General features: G+C 40.5%; 1 protein-coding gene and 1 long non-coding RNA gene across 3 annotated transcripts in view; both read left to right on the plus strand.

The window, feature by feature from the left end:
* PPP3R1 (protein phosphatase 3 regulatory subunit B, alpha) overlaps positions 1–23,768 on the plus strand; it is a 33,071-nt gene that overhangs the window by 6,319 nt on the left and 2,984 nt on the right. The window contains exons 2-7 of one of the 2 annotated variants that reach the window (XM_021392250.1): positions 10,660–10,875; positions 11,857–12,502; positions 15,534–15,573; positions 21,131–21,307; positions 22,403–22,462; positions 23,381–23,565. In XM_021392250.1, the coding sequence (XP_021247925.1) occupies positions 12,392–12,502; positions 15,534–15,573; positions 21,131–21,307; positions 22,403–22,462; positions 23,381–23,565 (573 nt within the window). In that variant the 5' untranslated portion in view covers positions 10,660–10,875; positions 11,857–12,391. The remainder of the gene's footprint in view (positions 1–10,659; positions 10,876–11,856; positions 12,503–15,533; positions 15,574–21,130; positions 21,308–22,402; positions 22,463–23,380; positions 23,566–23,768) is intronic. The other variant, XM_021392251.1, reaches the window with a different exon arrangement.
* Positions 12,509–15,462, plus strand: LOC110396555. The gene is made up of 2 exons (XR_002437050.1): positions 12,509–13,419; positions 13,831–15,462. It is a non-coding gene; the product is annotated as an uncharacterized LOC110396555 (long non-coding RNA).

Below are 23,768 nucleotides of genomic sequence, written 5' to 3' on the forward strand. Positions count from 1 at the left end.
GAAAAAAAGCTAACCTGTAAATATGAAAGAAAAAAAGCTAACCTGTAAATATGAAAGAAAAAAAGCATAAATCAAATAGACTTGATTTCTGTATTTGATTTCATTTGATTAACTTAGCACGCTAACCACTGTATTAGATCAGGATATCTAAATAAAATGCCAGTTCATTACATGTTGTTAAACCTTTTTTTCAGGAGTTGTAATATAAGTTCAGGTAGTTTTCCCTGAAGTACTTTGCTCAAAACATGGTTTGATTCCTTCAGTAATCACACAGGTGAAAGCATTTGCACAGGGCACCACTGCTGTTGTTACGATGTCAGTGTATTGAAAAATCTCATTAGTGACAAAAACCATTCCTAAAATATGAAAGGTTAATTACTTTGAATCTTATGTAGTCTTGAACATTTGAGTGCAATTCTGATGTTGCTAAATCTGAGTTTGTCCAGAGTTCAGTTGTGAAAAGTTCTCTTTTGAGAGGCCTGAGCTAGCTAGAAGGAGCTCACTTTCCCTTTACTGATGAGAAAACAAAAAGTCATGTGAGAGGAAGGGCCTAAAATTGACAGGAAGTAGAAGATGATGGTTTTTAATATATAGGTGTTGTATGTAATAACAAAGTGCTGGAATGTTCCATAATAGGATGCAGAGTAGATAAGGATTCCCAGAGAATTGGGAAAAGTTGATTTGAGTGAGAGGCCGAGTGCTTTTTAGCAGTAGTTTGATTCTGGGTTATTTCTCAGGGGTCAGTTAGCATCTGTGCTGTTGTTTCGTCAAATCAATTAACCCGTGTTTCCCAGCATCTCTCAAAACAGCGCTGAAAATACTCATTTTAAAATTGTATTCTTTGGTTTACGGAGTGGTGTACAAATGTGTTGTGAGTCGTATGCCTCAAAGTTTGCAAGCTGTTAACTTTTAGAAAGCAGAGCCTGTGGAGAGGTGAGGTGGGCAGCAGTAGCCTGTGGTCTGTGGGTAGGTGTGTGCACAGTTGTGTCAAAGCCTTTGGTGGATGGGTGCAATGAGTGGGGCTGTGCCTTGGAGTGGGATGGCTGGATTCTTGGTGGTGAGCCTCAATAGCAACTGGAAGGCAATGGGGCTCTGCAGGGGTGCAGCTACTGGGCTTATTTTGGGAGACTCTGGGCCCTATCCGTAGTAGTAATTCTTTTAATGCTGTTTTGTGGATACTTTCACACTTGCTTTTTTGTACATTTAAAACTGAATGTAAATTTACAGCTCTTCATGGGACAGCCGTTTTTAACCTTATTGTTAATTAGAACAATTAATGAGCTTTGATTTCTGAAAGGATGAAGGAATTTTTTCTTTAGCACATGCTATGAATCTTACAAAAATGCAAGCAAAAGTAAGTTAGATTTTGGATACTTCTTCAAATATTTGATGTATCTGTTATTGTTTATAAACCACCAAACTGGGTTTCAATTTTAATTCCATCTTTTGTGTATCCTCCTTCTATTAGCTTGTAGTAAAAGTGCTCCATGTCTGTATTTGCTACTGAATGCTAAATATTTGCACCGAAAATGCTCTTTTAAATTGCATTTGAATATGTCACATGGCCAACTCCTGAATGGATATCACCTCACCGGTAAGATATGGAAGAAATTGGTGCTTGCTCCGTGGGACAAGTCATAGGGAGAAAACTGTTCGAGGCTTTGAATTATTTCTTAGCAAAGAGAAGACGAATCGAAAGCAGAATGGCATTTTGGTGTTGTACTGTTTGTCAGTTTGCGTTCCTTTGATGTGGAAGTCTGTGGTGATTGTAACTGGAAGACTTTGGAAGCTTGCATTGCATCTTTATCAGCAGTAGCAGTGTGATCAATTCCGACTATTCCGTTAGAATGAAATGATTGCAATGCCCCAAAGACCTATTTGATGCTTTATAAAATTCTTGATATTTTAATTATAATGGTTTTTGATCCCTGTGTTTTGGATTGCTGTGTTGGAAGGGCCCGTTTTCAAACCGTGACTCATCTTTCTTCTTGACTGAATTAATTCTTCGTGCATCCCTGAATGCCACAAACCAAACCTGAGCCTGTTAAAATGTCTCAATATCGGTCAGCTGTAAGTTCTGATGAAGTTATTTTCTTTTTTGGGGGAAAAAAGGAGTTAAGTATTAAGATTAGTATCAACTATTAGAGGCAGTTAAGAATACCAGAGTGCAATATCTATTTTTCAGATTCTGTATCTATGCAACCACTTCCCCTCAGCATAGCCTGCCTCTTCCTTTGCTTTGCGCGTCCTCTCCAATTCTGCGTCTTTGGCTCCTTGAGTTTCTGTTCTTGTCAGTTCATGACATCAAGTCCCATTTTTGAATGACTCTCAGTTTCTAGATGCATGTCCTTTACGCAGTTCGTTGTAACATTTTCCAGTCCTTTTTGTGATAGATCATGAAGGATACTTTATTTGTTATCTACTTTTCTTTATGGTCTTTCTTTTTGAAGTGCTGTTTCCATGTTGACTCTTGTTGCTGGCCAGCCCTAAGACTCTTATCTCCCTTCTCTTAAATTCAGACTTCCCTTTTTTGCACTAAGTGGTATCAAACTCTTTATAAGCTGCTTAAACGAGGAGGAGGGGCTGGTGACAACAGCTATTTATGCAACTTGTTTCAGTGCTCTTGCACTACTCTTCCATGAGTAAGTACTGTGCATTGACCTGTGCCACGTTCTTGAAACTTAGACTATGGGAATTGATGATACTCTCCAATTGACGCTTCAACTTCTCCACTAAAGGACATTTGACTCTTTTAAACTGTCCCTGCTGACTGCATCAGCTTTCTTTTTCTTCTAGGCCGTCTCAGATCCATTTAAAAATATCCGTGCAACTGTTCCCATAGCCTTAACCTTTGCAATTAGCACATCACTGAATAACCTGTTAAAATCTAGAAACTTAGAGTTACTTGATAGAGGGAGATGCACTGGTCACATTGCTTCGAGTATTTCTAACCTATTTCCACGAAAAAGGAATTATAGTCAACTGTCATACATAGTATTAGTATCAATACTAATTGATACTATTAAATGATGTAGTATATAATCTGTTACTTTGATTTCACAATATAGAATGTATCTTTGCTGTTTCTTTTTGCTCTCCAAATACCCCTCGCAGCAGGACAGTGAGTGTTATGTCTAAACAACACCCCCCTTCCCCCCCCCCCCAAAAAAAAAGCAGCCGTGATAACTGGTTTCCTGATATAGATCTTCTGTTCTTCACTTGCACAGTTCAGTTAACTGTTTATGGTAAGGGAAATTTACTGGTTAATTTTGGAGCAAATAGTTTAACTTATATTTTCATTTGCAGTCAGAGGATAACATGCTCCATTTGATTTCCAGCTAGGTTCTCCTCTGTTGTACTTGCCTCAGTCTAATGCATATCTCAGATACACCTGTGTAGTCCCAAGCAGACCTGTTGCCTTTTCTTGCTGTGATTAGGAAAAGACTGATGTTTTCTACTGAGTGTTGTCCGACTGCTATAGCTCATTTTCTGCTTCTGGAAAGCCCTCTGCTAAGAGGAGCACTATTTCTCCTTTCTGATGCTTGTAGCTTTGAGTATTAGTTGCATGAAACTGATCTAACGATTATCAGTTTTCTTGCTGCCTGTTACATCTTTCAGTGCTATATCTGATCTTGGTGCAAGCAAACTGAGGAAGTTCAGAGGCTTCAGAAGACGGCCGCTGTTAGCTTTGCTTGCTTGCTTTTGTATTGACACAACTCATACTTTGAAGAGGTAGGGTTTTTCATTCTACAGGTAATGCAAATGCTTACCTTTAACTCTCTCAAAAATATTCCAGAAATCAGTATAAATTGCCAAGCATAGTAACAAGTAATCATAATTTCCATAAATGCTGGAGCATATTTACAAGCAATGCAGAGAAAAGAAAAACTACACTCCTCTGGGCTCAGTGGCTATAGTGTTTGGCTGGAAGTATTATACAGTATATATATATATATTATTTTTCTATATTTTTGTTAACTTTGGAGGGATGTATTGCAATAAATTGAGTTATTGCTCAATTGTTCTGGAGAGCTCTTCGCTGAAGCTCCCTAGTTTTTCTTGTTTTTATAGTACCTGGAAGTGCTGAGGATTAAATTGGCGTACTTGAAAGCAGCCTTGTGAGAGCATCTATATAGAGCAAATTAGAGTTCAATATGGCTTTAGGTGAAATGAATATCTTTTAATAAAGTAACTCTTCCTATTTCTGTGTAGGTCAGGCAGAGGTTAGTTCTCACTTTTGTTGGGCCGCTGTTTTATGGCTTTGTATCAGGGTGGAAGCTTTGGACGCTGTTTTCTGGGTACTTCAGACAAATACTTGTACCTCAAGTTTGTTGCAGAGAAAGGGAGAAGCTCAGAGAGCCTTAAAAGCCTGCTCAGTATTTTACCGGTAAAACTGGTGGTTTGACTCATGGTAGTTTCGTGTTTCATCATTTGACAGGCTGTGAGATGGTAGATAGTGGCTTAAGCATGATTTGGTTTTTACTACTGGTGAAAACTCTGTCCTAGTCCTTCTAGATTTGCGGTGATGCTTCCATGCGTTGGCTTAATGCTGAATGAGGTTTGGTTTCCTTCGCTCTTCAGATTTGGAACAATAGAGTCATCTGTAGTTGCTTTTCTTTGACACAGTCGCACGCTGCTTGCAGTTGCTTGGGTTTTCTATGCTCGTATTTATCAACAAAGAGAGAGCATTCCTCATTATTAATCAGCCTTAAGCAAAAGAAGATTTAAAGTGGCTGTTAATTGCCAGTTTGTATCCCCTAATGTCTCCAAGATCAAAGCGGTATGTTTGAGGTTTTTTTGGTTCTTTTTTTTGGTTCTCACCTCAAGTGCAAGTTGTTTTTGCTTTGGAAGCAATTTTTGACCTCCTGGATGCCCTGCTGTCACTTCTTTAAGATGTTGATCCTTAGCTCCGATCGTAATGTAACACCTTAGTTGTTGGTTACAGTCTCCAGTCATGGTTTTTACTTTATCTGCATAGGAAAAAAAATAATTGCTTTCCTTGAGATGCTCTACAAAACTCTTCAACTCTCCTTTTGTTACTCATAAAGGTGGGTGTCGTTTTTAAGCTTGCGTCACCTGTGTGTCTTTTAGCTGGTTTTGCACTTGGATTACTGGTTGGGCAGCATAATCTTGGTCTTGTTTTCACTAGCATGTGGCACAAGGCGTCTTTGTCCGTGTTAGGGCCGTGTTTTGGGGTGGGTTGGTTAGGAAGCTGTATTGCATTCATCTTGTGAATTCATTCCTGAACAGGCAGGAGTGTTCCGCTGTTCTGCCACTGCAGATTTGCTGATTCTGACCATCTCTCTTGGAGCTACCGAGGATGTCTGAGTAAGGCTTATGCAATTGTAGTGGGGGCTGGGATGCAATCTTGATGCTGTCTTTTTTTGCTCCCTGTCTTAGACTTTAAGGTGAATGCATCTGGAAGAGTGATTACTGTCAGGTTTCTGAATGTGCCATCATCTAGAATATTGCTTGAGAGTACAGACCCCTAACAGTTTTTCAGGTGGTGCAAATCTGATTTATGTCATTTGAAAACAGAAGTTGTTACTTGGGGAAAATTGTTATTTGAGACCACTTCTTACTTGTCACTAGCAATTAATCCTATTTGCCAAGAGTTTTCAGGCCTTCTAATGGCTTAAATAGCTGCAGAGAGCCAGTGACAACATGGCATGTACCTGACAAGTTCTTTGGTATTTTGGGTTTGAACTTGCGTGCCTGAAAGTTCTCTGCTGACCCCAGTTACGCTAGTAAACCTAGTAAGAAGTTTTATGGGTGAAACCAGTATGTGAACATAAATTGAGCGAATAAATTAGTGCCGTGTAAATTTGTTGTGACTTACCTTGAAGCTGCAGAGAGCCAGGCGGCTTCCTCATGTGTGCGCGGCTGCATCAGAACAGCGCGGTGCTGACAGAACTTTTACCTGCAGAAGGTTAAGTTACTTCAGCATCTTTCTGATCGACTGCCCTGTCCTTGGCTTTTGGAGAGTTCATTATTCATTCATGTTCAGCAAATTGTAGCGTTTGGGGAATTTCCAATACTCACGCAAGCTTTAGAAACGCCAGCTCTGCAGTGATTGCCTGAGTAGATGGGGCTGTGTCCTCTCAGCAGCCGTAGCTGGGAGCTGCCAAAACTGAAGTTGTCCCATGGCTCGCGGGGAATCCTACCTTAGCTCGTAAAGTTATCACGTCTGTTCCCAACGCTGCTGTCTCTGAAGTTTCATTTGCAGGTTGCAGTATTTACGCAGGTTTTTGCAGTGACAAGTCTTGTTATTTTGTATGGAAGTTTGTGGTTTTTCATACATACGCGGTTTTGCTCTTTTCCTTCAGATAACAAGGATTATTTGTTTCTTTTCTAAACATGATACAATCTTGCCTCTTCCTTCTCTTGTTTTAAAGACTGCAGTATGTTTGTCTCCAGTGCTGTTAAACGTCTCTCTACCTGACATCTTAAATCTTACAAACACTGTCAGGGAATTCATCAAATGGAACACTAAGCTTTAAAGTTCAAAACACATTGCAGATTCAACAGTCAAGTTACAGTAGGTTCAAAGCAACTCAATTATCCTTTAGGCTTTTATATCTACGTCCAACCTTCCTAAGGTGCCTTGGGGGGGGGGGGGTGGGCACGTATCCCATGCATTGTATTGTACCCTCAGAATTGATGACTCCTTTTCACATACAAAGGTGGGAAAAGGATTTGCAGTAAAGCTGTTTTTCGCCTTTATGCTTTCTATTCTGCAAACTGTTCTCTGGTGTTTCTCTTGTGTCCTTAGGAACCGCTCTGTCTCAGGTGACAACTTTTTTCTTGCAAACACCTTTAGTTTATCTGCAGATAAGCAAATGCATTGTGGTGTGTTTATGGTATAGACTTGTGATGAAACCATGTACCTCATTTTACCTTCAAGATCACGAAGCCTTTTTTCTTCTGAAAGCTCTGCAGTTGTAACTGATTTCAGGTTGGAAAGGCTGTGGCATCAATGTATAGGAATGTGAATATGAATCACAGTTGCTGCCATAACTGGATAGATTTTTACAACATTGATCTTTGATCCTCAATACTTCAGAACGTTACAATCTAAACCAAGTTTTGTTCTGTTTGAATACATATACTTTTATTTCTGTCTTTTCTTTGACAGTAATTAAGTGAAAGGGCAACCTGAAGATACTTAATTTTTATAACTGTGCCCCTGTTTCCTTTAGCTTTCCTGTCTGGTAGAGATTTTGGCAACAGTAGCTATCTCTAATTTTACTTCTTGCTTCATTGGCTTAGGGCTTCCCTATGATATCCTAGAATAGATGCTTGACTGTGATGGCCTTAAGCCATTAATATCTCATTTTGGAGGAGACCCCTGGACAGCGTAGGGTTTAAATAAAGCATAGCCCAAGTGATTGGCCCGCTGCCAGCCAGAGGACAAGCGGCTTCCCTTAAAATGCCTGACAGAGCTTGAGCACAGCCCTGACAGAGGAGGGATGGGCAGGCTTTTCCTGAGACACGTGCGGTCTTCCTCGCCTCCTGCACCTCGGGGAGAGGAGGTGTGTGGCGGAACCCCATGCGCTAACCAGGGCAGAAGATTCTCAGGAGTCATCTCAACACCTGTCCCGTTACCAACAAATATAATAAATGTGTCCAAAATACGTTTTTCATAATATTTCTTCTTTTTTTCAACATGCCAAAGAGAACTCAAACATTTTTTGCAGACTTGCAAAGAACAACAATGCCAGGATACTGTAACTGCTTTAACCTGACTTGATCCCTCCTGTAATCCCCAATCCGGCAATCCCCTTTGCCTTGCTTCATTATCTCTGATGTCTGCAATTTAAATGGCATGTTCAAGAACTAGATATTTATCTTTTTTTGAGTTCCTTCAGTCCTGAAGGACGCTGAGTGTTTTCTTCAGAGGCGAGATTAATGAATGGAAGCTGTGTTGTGAATAAGATCTAAAATTTGAAATCTTCTTCCAAAGGTAAGTTGAAACGAGCTGCATCTTTTCCTGCCAGTGCCCTTTTCCGACTACAAAGTGTTTGTAGACTTTTTAGAGACTTGCTCTTGGTTAGCACTCGCATGAGATACTGAGTTAGCAACAGCTGTAAGACCTGGTCCTTGCGAGTAGTTTGTAACTTTGAGTAAAGGTGAGTGAAGAGGATAAAACCTGAGCACGGAAAGTTCACTGGGTTTCCAGGATTCTGATCAACTTTCCAAGCAGCTAAACTGAAAGCGTTGAGTCAAGTAATAACGCGGCTGCAAGGAATGGTGGTTACACTTGGTGGTGGATGTATGGGTGCCCACAGTTTATGCTGTAGTCCTAGAATCCTGTCTGTAGCCAAACACATAGGTGGAATGGAAGAGTGTACTTTTTTCTTCTTCTTTTTTCTTTAATTTTCAAATGAAACTGATAAAGGATTTCAGATGACAAAACCTCTCAATTTAATCCATCTCTTTTAGACTGGGGAAGGGAGAAGGTTGTTAGATTCTAAAGCACTTTGAAAGCATTTTCTGAAAACACTGAAAACATTTATCAGCGTTTTCCACAATTGTAGAATCAGCATCTGGAGAGTATTTCTGTTACTTGAATAAAAAGTGAAGGCTGCCATTACCTCAGCAGATTTAAAGTGGAAAAAGTTGTAATTTCTTGCATTAAGATGGAAGAACGACGTGATAGCAGCTCTCGGTTTCTGTTTCTCTTTATTGTGGGATACGTGTGGTTTAGCGTCCTCAAGATGAGAAGCTTCAAGAATTTGTGCTGTAGCCGAGTCAAAGAAGTTAAAATCACTGGAGAAATTCCTAATCAAATTAACCCTTGTAGTTGAGTAAGTAGCCTTTCTGTAACTTCTTATTCTTCATGGACTTCTCCTAATGACCCACTGTCATCATTTGGAAAACAAATATATCATAAAAGCGGTATTTGTCCTGATATTATCCTAAGCATTAAGCTTAGGATACATCCTAAAATGAGATAGGTGTTAGATCCATTCCTGCTTCTGTATGCCTGGAAACTCTTCCTTTTATAACATCTCATAGGATGTGCTAACTAAACACCAAGATTTATGGTCACAACGTAAAGCTCATAGTTGGTTTCTACAGATGTTGCTTATGTTCAAAGGTCCAAGGGGGAAAAAAAAGACCTGGAATTTGTACTTCATTTGTGCTTGAGTAAAGAATAAAGAAACAAATGCTTCATGCTTTTCCATAAGAATCTTGTTTGTTTTGCTAAGATAATCTTGCAAGATTTATTTGGGAAATAGTACATTCTGCTTCTTTCATGACTGATGCAATTCTATAAATTCAAGATTTAGTGGCAACTCCAGATACTGGATTTTTCTTAATAATGATTTTTCAACGTTAGTGGAAAATTCACCCAGTGGAGAGCAAGAGAGCATAACTTCTAAGTAGCAGCTGAATGTCAGCCCTTTACTGGGGTCTGTGCTACTTACCTGGTTCCATCACTGCTGCTTTTATGGCTTTCTTCTTTGCCCCTTCCCCTTTTCCCCCCAAGTTTTTCTGTAATTCCTGGAAAACCTTTTGAGAATTCGTTGCTTGTACTTCCTTGCTGTTTCATTCCTGCCGTTGCTCACGTGGAGAACACTGAAGTGTAACATGGAGATCAGATTTGACATCGGGGTTCCAGAAGATAAATGAGGTGGTTCCCAGATTTCAGATGCTGTTAGAATTCAGGACAGACAAGACGATGGTCTTGAATATATGTATAAATGAGCGGGACACAAGCTTCTCCTTGCTGTTCAAGGAGAAGTTTTGTGCTGGAGAGCCTCTAATTCTGAGTGAGTGTTTGGGGAGGTTGCACTCGGTGTCTGGTGTACATCTGTGGGAAGCAAGTCCTTTGTTTTTACACAAAGCGAGTACCGTGCAGCAGTGCCAAAAGTTAACTTCTGTATTTTGGCGGTTAGTCTGCCCAATTATCAGCTCTTAATTTGAGTTTGATCGTTGTTTGCTGGTAACTATGCTGTGATATCCTTGAGCAGATTTTTTTTTACTCTCAGTGGCTGCAGTGAAAAGCTTCCAAGCGGCCTGGTTGCCATCTGAATCAAACACAAATGCTGCATTGCTAGCGACCTTATCTGTGGTGACATCTTCACGAGTTTGCCTGTGGTCATCAGGAAGCTGTTTTTTCTCAGTTCATTGACCTTTGTGGTATTACAGGCTGCTCTCAGGCTGAGACACAACTTCTCAGGATTGAGGAATTTGTTTTAAAACCGACAACGAAGAAAGGCCCCATAAACCTCATGCATTTGATTTAACCAAAAAGCATATTCATGCTGTTCCTGAATAGAGTGGATGGAGATGTTCTTGCTGCTTTTATCCAGTTGTATGTTATTCCTGCGTGACTTGTTTTAAGCCATATTTGTTGTGGTATGTACAGAAACGTTGGGCAGGTCTTTCATCTGTGCTCTGGTAAACTCCTTGTAGCTTTAATTGCTCCAGTAAGTCACCTGTGAAATGTACAAATTACAGTTGGTGAGATATTGAATATTTTTCTGACGATGACTTCAGATACTTGAGTATTAATGTGGCTTGAAGCCTCCTGGGCTTTGTCTGAAACTCCTCTTAACAAATGTTTAAGCAACTATGGGTATGTCTGTGTGGTGTGTTCTACTTATGCGAAAGTTTTTGCAGCCTTCATAATAAACACTGTCCTTAATTTAGCTTGCTAATCTGCCTGTTAATGAAGAATACAGCACAAACCTGTGTGACAGCCAGAACTCTTAATAACTCATTCATGGTCGCTTACCGAAGCAAACAAACAAAACCCAACACCAAAACTCTTCACCAAGCTGACAGTTCTTCGTTGTTAAACCTTTGGAAACAGCAATACATGGAAAACAAAATCTAAGGAGGAGGAGGAAGAATTCTCTGCAACAGGTAATTTTATTAATTGTTAATTTTGGTGGTATGAAGGATGAGAAACATTTCGCACGGTTGTAAAGGAAGAAGGACTTTCTGAGTAGGCTTTTTGAATGCTCACTGCAAGCCTAGGCTGTCTTAGCTCGTAACACTCAGTTCTTCTCTAGTTTTAGTAATAAATGATAGAAAACAGCTCTCTGTGTAGTTATCTTGATTAATCTCTAATTCTGATCCCCAACTGACGTGCTTTGGCTAACTTCCACTTGCACGTGGGTTTGTTCCTTTAGTAATGTAGAAGGTGCAGGAGCAAATGCAGTAAGTGCACCATATGCCACATTGCCAGCGCCTCATGATGTGCCCGTGCATCGACCACAGGTGCAGAAACACTAGTGATGTTGCCTTTCTGGAGGAGGCTTTGGTACATAGGAATAACAGCCAACTGCAATATCAAGGCAGCGTGCACTTAAGGCCATTTACAAACAAGGATGAGGGATTGTATTTGTACTTCGCTGCAGAAATTGTAGCTAATGCCAGACAAATATTCCTGTATGTACTTAACTCATTTTAAGAGCCTGCTCTTGGCACTGAATTAATGCATTGTCTGGTTATGGAAATAAATAAAAAGCTTTGAAACAATCAAACTTTCATCTGCTCCAAGTGTAGTCACTCATGCGTCACCTTTTGAGGACTAATTTGTGATGAGGCCTGAGCTGACATTGTGGCTTGCTGGCATTTAAACACCTTTAGGTCTGCTTTTCTAAGAGCAGGAGACTACCTGAAGGCTAGTCCTTAGATTTAAGCTTCTGAAGGAATTACAGAAAGACAGGCTGATAAGTAACATACATCAGCAAAATACAATTTCTAGATCTCTTGTTGTGTATGTAGAACAGTTTTGCAATTTGATGTCTTACTGTGTACAACATTTTTTTTGTACAAACAACTGCAGCCATGAAGTTCAGATTGTTTATGTTCAGTTTTCTTTTTTTCTTTCCTGTCCAGAGCTCTCTCAGTAAAAGGACACTTGTCAAGACAGTTGCCCTTAACCAGCCTGCCTTGGAGGAGCATGTTCAACACTGATCTCAAGCAGAGACAGTGAACAGTATTTGAAGCAACTGCTGATGAAGGAAACCAAAACACACTTTTTTTATGGGTAACCTACAGAAGAAAGCAATACTGAAGGCCATTAATAGGTTATCCTTAAAAGGCACAGCTGCTGAAAGGAGGAGGATCATTGGAGAATATAATTGCAAATGACACTTCGTTAAAGGAGCAAGCTACTTGTCATACAAACTTCTGAAGTTACTTTTGTGGCATGTTTTGATTTATCTGGAGTGAACTGATATTCCTTCAGCATTCAGAATTGGGTTAGCCTTCTGTTACTAGACTTTGGACTGTTCCTTGATCGGTGACTATTTTGGTCTGCAAGTCGTGATTTTAGTGCTGATTAACCAGGAAGTAACTTATAGGGATCTTAGAGCATTGAAGAACATCTCAGGAGCATTGAAGAAGGATCAGGCTATTCAGAATACCGCTCATGTTCCAGCTGCTTGTTTTGAATCACGTAACTCAAGAGAATAGAGTTGAACTCCAGCAGTATGGCAGTAATACCCAGAGGCAGCTGAGGAAAGCAAGTTTTCTACTAGGTGTAAGTGCCAAATAAATACGTGTGGAGCGCTGATGTTACACAAGCTGCATTTCTTCAAGAAGCCATATGCCACTTGTTTCTAAATGTGCTAATATGGTGTGGGTGACAGGCTACTCACTTACGTGAGGTATGCTAAATGTGTATCTGGCAGGAAATGCTGGTATTATAATGGTTTGTTTTTTTTTTTAAAGTTGGCAGTCTTAAAGTTTTGTCAGAACGTTGTTACTCCACACATGTGAAGTCGTCTCTGCATCAGAGATGAAATAGCTGCTGTTTGGAGATTTTGTAGTAACTTTTGTCTTTATAACTGAGTACCATTATTTTGCAACTTTATAAAACTCAATGTGCTATTCCTTTGAATAAGGCTTATAATTAGCATTCTTTGGCGATAACTGTCAAATTTGGTTAACACATGCAATCAGAGTGATACCTTCCAACATTTTTTTTCCAGTACTAGCAGATGTTAAGTCTTTTTGCATTAAAACTGTACAGGTGACAATACGCACCCATCTTTTCTTAAAAGGCTCATTTGATAATTCTTGAAAAATGCCAGCTCCCAAGACCAAATCATTAAACTTCCATTTATGAGGAACAAGTCTTTGAGATGTAGGAACACCTTTAGTATTTATCCAGGTCAGAGGTGTGCAAACAGGAATCTAAACCTTGGCATGAGTAGGGCGTGAGTAGCCTGCACCTTTATTCTTGCCAAAAAGAAAAATAAAAGATGAAGAAAACGTTTCAGAAACTTGCTCCTGAGAAAAGGAACACTCAGCCCATCCAAAACAGGTAACTGCTTGTTTAAATACCCCACTGAAATATAATTCAACAAATACTGCATAGCCATGTAACTCTCACACTGTCACTTAATAGATCTTTCTTATTTTTTTTGTAGGGATCGGAGTTCCAGTCCTGGATAGGTAAGTATTCTTAACATTTCTTGTTAGCTTTAACATTTCACAGAAAAACTCAGCTGAAGTTTATTCACTTTTTCTTCTGCTCTCCAAATATTTTCGTGGACAGCTTATGTAGACAGCTTGGTTATGGCTTAGCATGTGCATCTAGATGCTTAGTAAGAATGCTCCTAAACATTGCACTTAGTTCGTTAACTGAAGACAATTATTCCTATTTCCTTCTCAGTTTTTAGAAGCATTTTATGCTTCTTTAGCTAGATCCATTTCGGTGGCCCGTGTTAGAAATCCACTGTCCCAGCATCTCACCACGTATTTAAGTGCTGAGAATGCTCTTCTAGTACAGTTTTGATTGTATATTTGGATGTGTATGTGCATAAGTGCAGTGGTTTTAATTCAACTTTCTCCTTTAATTTGCAGCTTTCCAGTCTGGTGTTTTTCTTGCCTCTTCATGGCCTCGTGTCTTAAGATCAGCCTAGCTGGATCCCCTGGTTCCTGTTTCTTCCTGTTTCAAAATCCTGCTCTCCCCACGTTTTAAATCCCACACCTTGTGCCATAGACACATACTAAGCTCCTGCTGCCTGTTTTAGTGCTCATGGGTTTTTCTGAGACTTCGGTTGGGTTCCAGCTGAGATTTTCCACCTGACACTGTTCTCCTCGATTCCCAGCTGCAGTGAAGAAGGTTTCTCTTTTTGAATGTGTCTGTCTTGGTTTTTAGGCTTCAGGGAGACTGTCCCTGTTTCTTTTCTGTTACTCTGACTCCCTGTAAGAAGATGTTGGCGAAGAAGTTACAGGTTGTGTTGTTGTTGTTGTTGCTCTTCTCATAAAGCAAACGCGGTAACTTTTTTTTAAAGAGAACTTGTGGGTTGTGGGGAAGGATAAGAATAGTGAATGCATCTATCTTCTGCAGGTAAAGAAAAAAGCAAACAACACACATACACCAACACTTCTCAGACATGTTTAAATTGGTGAGCTGTTTGTTCTGCCCCTTTCTGTCCTTATTAGGAAGCGCAGTCGCATGCCTCCAGGCTGAATGGCCTTTTTTCTTCTGTCAAGTAATCTCTAGTTGTGTGCACTTTGCATAATTCTGAGGAGTCTTTCTGTGCCAGTGCTCAGCTGTGGGATCCCCTATGCCCCACACCATCAGAGGACCGCTTATGAACAGAACATGTCACAGACTCCGCCATGTTTTTTCTTCTATAAAACACTCTTCAAAATCATTTTTGAGAAGTTTTGGTTGTGAACGTCTTCAGTTACCCGGTCACTGCTTTGCTAATTGAATCTAAATAAATATGATGTGTGTGTGTATTGCTCTCTGGCTCGAAGTAGGGCACTGGAGGAAAAATACCGGCTTTCGTTTCTCGTGTCTTTGGAGTTCACATCATAGCAGTTGCAGATCTCTCTTGATGATATTCTGCATGTGTCTGTATGATTTGTGTAAGTTCAGAGAGACTGCACCCCCATGGTTATCGTTTCCCTTGCTGTGATTATTATAATGCAACCTGGGTTTAAAATCTTAAGACTTCTTGTTCAGCTGCAATGCGGGAGCATCCTGAGATAGCACTCTGAACTGTGATGTCTGAATTTCTGGACATACGAACCGTGCTCTTCCCTGTTATTCTTCCTGTGTGAATCCTTTGGGGAAGGGGAGAACACGCTGGGATTTTCTTCTGCTAGTTAAGTTTGTGATGGCAAACCATAAGGATATGTCCGTTTTTGTTTTTAAAATAAAATGGTGAAGCAGCTTGCGTGCGCGTGTGAAGTCTTGAAATTAATTTAAATCCTATCTTAGCTTGGAAAGCAGCATTTGTATAACTTAGAAATAATTGGTGACCTCTGTTTTTATTTTTGCAATATTGGATTGACGTTACTAATCCATATCATGTGGACGCCTGATATTTCCATGGCAATTCTCATCACAGGAGACCTCTCAGTGGTTTCATGTTACTTTGTGTGCTTTGGTAACAGAACTTTCCAAGTAAAATACTGGAGTAGGTTGTTGGGTTTAAAAAAAAAGAAAAAAGTATTTATATTACTGGATAAATTGTATTGCTCGACAATGCTGAATCTTAAAATAATTCCTGAGTTAACGTGGGAATAATTGTTCTTTTTTTGTGTTACAGGGAAATGAGGCAAGCTACCCTTTGGAAATGTGCTCGCACTGTAAGTTTTTTAATGACCTTTATATTGATAGAGGTTAACGTATTTGAAGATAGCATACAACTTGCCACATATGAATTTACTGAATTTGCTGCTTGAAAAATTACTCAGTGCATATAATAACAAAAAAAGTGAAAGATTGTCTTTGAAAAATGTAGGCCTTTGCTGATGGACTAATTTTTATTCTGCATTTTTTCCATTAAAAGTATCAGAAGTCTGCTTCGTATTTCCGTGTCTATGCAGTGAAGTGTTAGAACTTAGTACAAGCAGTCAGGCTTGTCCCTCCGTCCTAATGCCAGTTCCTCAGGGATGTGGAACAGCTTGTGGTGCAGAATGTGCTACCTGAGGAGCTAAGTATATTGCCCAAGCTCTCTTGGCACCCTGGGAGAAAAGAGAAGTCGAGGCTGAAAGAGGATTTTTTTTTCCCCCATCTCCTTCCTGTGTATGCTTGCAGCAGGCACGTAGGTGAGAAGCCACTAAGTCAGTGTTACTTGTTTTTGGCCACGTGAGCATAAAATTGATCACTGTGTCTCATGGGTTTAGGCTGCACTATGAAAATGCTCACTTATTTCTTGCTTAACACCAACCCAAGAAAGCGTTGTCTTATGAAGTGTCCCTGAGGTATTGTGCTGAATGTGCTTATTTGTAACTGTTTCTTTTCCTTGAACATTTTCTTCAGCACTGTATCTTGTGTAGACCTGTGCATGGACTGCTAAATAAAGTTACCATTCTTAGGTTTGTAAGTTGCTTTTGAACAGGATCATAAATTCTTCAGTATGGGAATTACCTTCTAGAGTGCTTTCACAGTGCTGGCCACACCTGATCTGCGGTGCTCATCAGCAGGCCAGCAATGAATGCAGAGGGCTCTTTTTCTAAATGGTTGTCAGAGAACTCAGGCTTTTGGCTAGTCATTTGCAAGTCCTCTCTGCCACATGAAGTAGCCATCAGCTAGCAAGGACCTAGGTGTGTGAAGCATCTTACACGCTTCACTAAAGCATTACATTGCTGCAGTATGCTCTCTATGAACCCGAAGGTTCATTGCTGAGCTTGTTTGCCCCTTTTATTGCAGAGAAGAAAAACTATAGGAAAGGTGTAGTTACCATAGATGCCCCTTTTCTTGATGGTGACTGGTCACTGGGATGATTGCACTGTGTGCCTGAATATTGAGGAGGATGTCAGGGTTTTGGGGTGGCACAGGGATGCTCCTGCACCCCATCTGTGAGTGACTCTGTTAGGCAGGCATTCAGCTCATTCTTCAGATGCTGTGTGCACGTGCTGCTTACAAGCAGTTGGCAGCTGACGGGACGAAAGCTTTTCAGGGAAGACCAGGAGGTGTTTTTAAAGATCATTTGGTAAGGATTTTGAATGGTTAGATTTGATTGTTAGGTGACTGGTGGTTAGCAATAACAAATGTATGCTGTGGGCACCGGTGGCGTTTGGTCATAGCCCTCTCCAGCACTGCACTAACTGCTGTCTCCGTGTCTAATTTTATATAAGAATATTTTTGTTTTAAAATTGGACATTACAGAAAGCAAATTCAGGATATTATACAAGATTATATACAAGAAAAATTAACCATAGCATAAAGCTGTAAAGACGGCCATGTTTTGTACCTACGTTTTGGTTCTAGGTTAAGGAGACCAGTATCTGTTCTAAGTTAGGAAATTGTAATTGACACATCTGAAGTCGTGAAAAGGATTAGACCAGCTGTGTGTAAGCATATACAAGACAAGTGGCTGAATGTGTCCTCAAGGGCGTCATCTTTTTGAAATGTGATCCCCAAGACTGACATGGCACTCTTGGTTGCTGCTCTGAAACATTATATTCACGCAGCAGAGCGGGCTGCGGACAGACCTTCAGCAAAAGCTCTCGCCTCTGTTTTATTTTCAGACCTCTGCACTCCATTCTTATGGAAAACGGGTGTTCTATCTGGAAAAGTAAAAATTTCAGAGCATGTTTTCTTTACCAAAAGTTTTTTTCCATTGCCTTAATATCCTTGTTTATACTCTTGGTTTTCTTAAGTGTAAGCTAGGCTTTCAGTGATGACATTTACCGGTCTGGTTTTGGTTAGGTGCAGCTTTAAGCCAGTATTTTAACAAGGCCTGAAAAGCCAGTCCTTTCAGTACATCATTGAACGTTTAGATAAACAGACTTGAGAAGGGCTCTTTGCTGAGAAGTGCAGTTTGTCTGAGGTTAGTACGCTGTGCAGGTGCCTCTGTAAGCACTGCGTGCTCAGCAGCAATGGATGGATGGCACATCTGAATGTGGAAGCAATTAGAGATCTGCATTCTTAAGGTATTCTTTTACTCGTGGCTTTCACCCTGCTAGCAAACTAACCGTGGAGGTGCACCTTTACTTTCACTGAAAAAAAAAACCTTTTTTCAAGCAGAGTATGTTGCACTTGAGACTAAGCTTTAGCAGTTGCCAACTGAATGCTCTTTATAATACGACCTGAGCATCGGCAGCGTGAGCAACAGCTTGAAACAAACTTTAAAAAACAAACACGTGTGCACACACATGAATCATCCTTTCCAATGTTCTGCGTTGGGGAGAAGCGTTGCATTCAGTGGTATGTATGAACAGATGAGTGAGTGACCAGCTAGAAGTGCAGCTGCTGTGCTGGAATGGAGCTGCCCGGTAACTGCATGCTGTTCTGTGGAAGCGTGTAGTTGTTGCACTGCGACCTGTTCGTTGCATTTCTGGATGTGTGCAGATGGGGTAAGAAGCAGGTATTGTTGGCTCTAGAATTTGAATGCTGAGGTAAAAGAGTCGTTTGAAAATACTGAGTTACAAGGTGAAAGGAATTCAAAATGGATTATGAAACACAACTGATGTCGTGCTTTAAAACAGAATTAGTTGATGTTTTTAGCGAACTGCCAGCAAAGCCCTCTCAGGAAAATCACTTAGCAGGTGTTATTTCTGCCAGTTCGTCTTTCTGTAAGGCAGAAGTGATAAGCTGATGGGATGCTTGGCTCCCTGAGAGAGTAGGAAGCGTAGAGCCTTGCGTCAGCTGGGGAGCAGGGCACAAAAAAGGCAAAGTTGAGCGCGAGGTCGGAGGAACGCTCAAGGGAGCTCAGACCACTGCGATGAGTCACAGGCAAGCTCTGCCTCAAATGCTGTAAACAAAGCTCCATCCTCCTTATTTTGCTCAGTGATGGTATCACCCTGTTTACACTATTGTGGACTTGGACCTCCTCGGATTGCCCGGTGTTTTCTTTTGTATCCTGAGCTTGAGTGTTGTTAAAATGCTGCCTACTACTGCCACCATCAGTCCTTCTGCCTCTAATACCTTCACTCTATCTGCATTATCCTGTGCTTTGCAGCTTCAGGATGTTTGTGTGAGCATTAGTTTGCCTGGAAGATCTTAAAGAAGGAAAGAATTATTTGCTGATTGATTGTTTTTTCAGTCTCTGATAACTTAAGTTAGTACTCAGTGATTGCTGTGTGAGGTTTTAGGGAGTCGGCCTTCTGCTAAATACTGAAGGAACAGCAGCCTGGTAAGAAGGGAACACATAGGCGAGGACTGTTGTGTGTGTTTGTAGAGGAAATCTGAACAAAAAGTTATTGGATAGCATTGAAATTAGCTCCTATAGATAAATGTTGGGTTTTTTCCCTTAAAAGCCAAAGAAACAAAATTCCTGAGTAGCTCGGCTCAGCCGGAGAGAACTGTCACAAGTGATGACTGAACTGAAGGAAGAAAGGACAGACAAACTCTTCACATCTAAAATAAGTCATACTGTGAAGAAATGTATCCCTAACTTCATTATAATTTATGATTTTATTCTGAGAGTCATTTTACGAAAACAAAAATGTTACTGAAATATGATTGCGTGTAAGCTTTGTAATTCCAGCTTTTTAAAAAGGTACCCGATACCTTTCCTCTTTCAAGAAAACAATCCTTCTGATTGTCATCCTCAAAACTAGAGCAGCACTGCTTCTTCTCTTAAGCATTGCAGTGTTGTATCTTTAAGTATCTGTTCAGCCAGTCATGAATTTGAAGTTCACTTCTACCCGTGGTTCCTGTGCCCAGCAGATGATGGTAGACCACGTTGTTTTTGCTGCAGAGCCACTTGTTAGTGTTGTGTGCTGTGAGTCAGTCTCTGCTGAATGTCCCAACAGTGTACTTCTTCAGTTCAGTAGGTCCTGTTAAGAGCTACAGACTAGCTTCAGGTAAAATGCCATTCTGGTTTGCTTTCTTAGCACAGCTTAGGGAGATCTTCCCTGGCTTTTGGAGCAGCCCAGTGCGATGGTAGAACTGTCTGTGCTGAGTGTAACAATGGAGTGTAAAGCTGTAGCAGTGTGGGGCTGCCTTGTCTGTGTGGTGGTGAGCTCAGCTTCGAGCAGACTGAGGACTCATTGCCAGTTTCATTTTCAGTCTTCCTTTTGATTTTCTCTATTGTGATTTTGTGAGATTACAGAACTATGAAGCATTTGATGTTGCTTAGGAAGCAAGTCTTCCAATTTTAGTCAGTGCTATCCTTTCCGTAAAGATTGGAAGTGAGATTTCACTGGTCTGCTAAGAGAAGCTTGGTGCATTATATACCCCATAGGTAATACCTTCTATTTGCTCTTCAATGTTTTAAATTGAAGCTAGGTGTTAATAAATAAATAATGCATATAGGTGAAATAGTTCTAGCAGTAACATCATAGAGCTTATTCCAGGGTTTTTCTGCATGAATCCTAGATGCAATTGCAAAGTTCTGCCTTAAAAACAAAGTGATTTGTGAGGGCTTAGTCTTAGCAAAGTAATGGCTAGCTCCTTGAAAGACGTTTGGTTTCTGAAGGGGAAAGAATGACATTGCTGATCTCTTATTTTCCGTGCTTCTAAGAAAGCACAGAGGCAAGCGGTGTCACCTCATCTTCAAAAGGATATTTAAAACTTAATAATAGCTTTGTAATCTCCTCAGATTTCTCAGTTGGTATTCTCCTGATTGTACCTCTTGAAAAAGACAGGACATGCTTTTTTCCCCCCCCCCCCCCCATCTTTTGGAGGTTTCTCATGTTTGCATAGACATATAATGCAGGTAAGCTAAGTCTTGACAGAAAATCATCCTGTTAGGTCAACAGAGAACTTTAATTGGAAGCTGGTTAGGGCTCGTGTTTGGTATGTTCAAGCTTTACTTCTGCTAGTGAATTAACTGTCTTTCTAACTCATATGTCTGTCCAGTGTAAATGTAATGTTGGCTGCTAAGAAAATTTGGTTTCTTTTTTTATTTTCTTCATACCTGGCACTAGTAAGAGCTGCTTGACTTAGAATGAGCTTAGTAGCTGCAATCCTTCTAAGTGCTGTGTCAGCACGTGGCATTCAGTGCGTCACGGGGCTGACTGTCTGTATTATGGCTGGTGCAGGGAGGAAAAAGGGTAAGTTCTAATTAAAATGAGAGGCTTGCATTTGGCTTCAGAGATTGACGTTATCTTCGTAACCTTCCATGCAAGTGTTCAGTAGCGGTAACACTGTAGGAGGGACCCTGGTCAGAGAGCAGGGGGGGAAGCAAGGGTTAACTGTCGGAGGGGTTACTGTGAAGCCTTACTGAGAACGGATGTTTTATTTTCCTTTCAGTTGATGCTGATGAGATTAAACGGCTAGGAAAGAGATTTAAGAAGCTCGATTTGGACAACTCTGGTTCTTTGAGTGTGGAGGAGTTCATGTCGTTACCTGAATTGCAACAGAACCCGTTAGTACAGCGAGTAATAGATATATTTGACACGGATGGCAACGGAGAAGTGGACTTCAAAGGTAAGATACAACGCTTTGTGAAAAGTGGTGGCATTTTGTCAGAATTGCTGGGGCCTTGGAATCAGGCTTACACTCAGTTGAAAAAGAAAAACAAGGGGAAAACAACTTGTTAATTGGAATAATAAAATAATTTCACTAGGAATTAGTACCTTGGGTGTCAGCAGAACTATGCCAGTCAGCAAGGGTCTCTAGCACATCGAGGCAGCTCTTGCTTGGAATGCTGACAAGGGCAATGTTTTCTGGAACAGTGCTTTCCAGGTTGCATTGCTTTATGAGTGCCCACTAAGTATCTCTTGAGTGCACTCATTCAGACTTGCAGTTGTGATGCTAGCTGAAGTATATCTTGGGTTGAGGAAAAAGTGGGCTAAATGGTAAGTGATGTGTCTGTGCACAAGTTGTACTTGTAGTAAACCTGCTACGAGTTCTTCTGAAGTACTTTCAAAATGGTTTGCTGAATTGTGAGCTGTCCACATTTTTCAGTTCACGTCTCCTTTATGGGAGTCTTCTTTTTTTTAATGGTTTTGGATAGACACTTCAGGGGAAAAACAAATGTTTTGACTTTAGGTCGGAGAACGTATCTTAAATATTTCTCTTTAAATGGATTAGCAGGTCACAAATGCTCATTTCTACTTTAACAGTCTCTGACTCTCAGAGTGGCAACATCTAACACCTATTTGAGCTAATACAGATCTCTCATAGAGCTCATCACTAGAAGAGGTTGTTTGCGTGGTTTTTTGCTTTTTTAAATTGGAGAATGTTAATAAATCTCATTTTTATTAATAGAGCTGACTTCTAAAATGTTAGTGAGTATGGAAAAAGCTGCTAAAGCCAGAGAGTTGGACTTTCCAAACCCACTCATACTTCCGTAGGGAGAATTATAGTGTAATTGAGACACTGTGGCTTTTTCCTTTGTATCAGCTTCCAAGTGTTGTGTGTTGCTGTTCAAAATCCCCTTGTGAAAAAGAGGCAGTGAGGAAAGAATTACCAAGAGCTGTTTCTCTTGGGTGGGAGCAGGAAGTTGTCAAAATGGGAGTGAAGTTTTCTATGCTTTATTTAAAAATACACTTCTTAACAAATTTCTGTACTGTATTTTAGAATTTATAGAAGGAGTCTCCCAGTTCAGTGTCAAAGGAGATAAGGAACAGAAGTTGAGGTGTAAGTATTTTGACTTTTTTTTTTCTCCTAAACAAAACTGACTCCTGCAAACCATACCGTTTTCTCAGTGTTCTCAAACAACAGTAAGGCTGGATTCTTCTTGAAATGCTTCTGAACCATTACGGTGGCTGGGGAGTTCTCAGTCCCTCTTCATTTGTGTGAAACATCTGGCAGCGCTCTTTTCTGCAGGGAGGGCTCAAGAGGTTGAGTATCTTCAGTTGCTCCTCATTCAAAAGTAGTAGTCACAAAAACATTTCGGGCTGCTTAATTCACCGACCTGTTAGCAATGTGCTGTGCTTTGTGGGAGCTTGAAAATAAGATGGATTTGGGGTGGTGTGGTAGAACAGCACTAAGCTCATCTTGTTTGAGGACGGCATCTCTGGAACTCGTGACCCAACCTTGGGTGTGAGGAGGGGACAGGGTCGGTCGTGGATGCGGCCTACAGTAACTGAGACATGATAAAGGTTTAGGAAAGAAATCTGCTGTATTGAAATGCTGAAAGCAAATGCAGTCTTACATCAAATAGTTTGCAGCAAAAGATCCAGGTGAGGTTTTGATTCGTCTGTTGTAATTTTTGTCTGCCTTGCAAATGGAACTGCTACCTGGGTGCCTTAATTGTGGCAGTGAAGATTTTCCAGTTTAGTGTTGATAGAGTCCTACTGCTGCTGGTGCTAAAACAGCGAACACTTCTGAAGTATTTTCTTCTAAACCTTCTAGCAGTCCTATTCACTGTATTGTTTCTGGTGTTCCGTGTTTTTCAGAATGAAACTGAAAAGCTCACACTCACTTGAAATGCAGCATTTTTTCCTCAGTGATGACACAGCCTTTGCTCTGTTACTGCAAAGCACGTGAATGTGCATTGCTCTCCTCTGACCTCATTTGTTGCTGAAAGTTTTTTTCCATGTCTTACTTCTGCAGTTGCTTTTCGCATTTACGATATGGACAAAGATGGCTACATCTCGAATGGGGAGCTCTTCCAGGTGCTGAAGATGATGGTGGGGAACAATCTCAAAGACACTCAGTTACAGCAAATTGTAGATAAAACCATAATTAATGCAGATAAGGATGGTGATGGAAGAATATCCTTTGAAGAATTCTGTGCTGTAAGTAACCTCTCAGGAAAACTCTGCTAATTTATGATGTACTGAACACAAGACCAGACCTAAATAGTTTAATACAGAGACACATGCTAGCTTGGCATGAGGGTGTACGTTGGATTCCAGTCTTCATGCTGGTAAAAAAGAAAAATATATAATAATAATAGCAGCTTTAAAGATAACTTGCAATTTACTGGCTTGTCACAGGA

The sequence above is a fragment of the Numida meleagris genome, chromosome 3, assembly GCF_002078875.1.
Source record: "Numida meleagris isolate 19003 breed g44 Domestic line chromosome 3, NumMel1.0, whole genome shotgun sequence".
NCBI lineage: Eukaryota > Metazoa > Chordata > Aves > Galliformes > Numididae > Numida > Numida meleagris.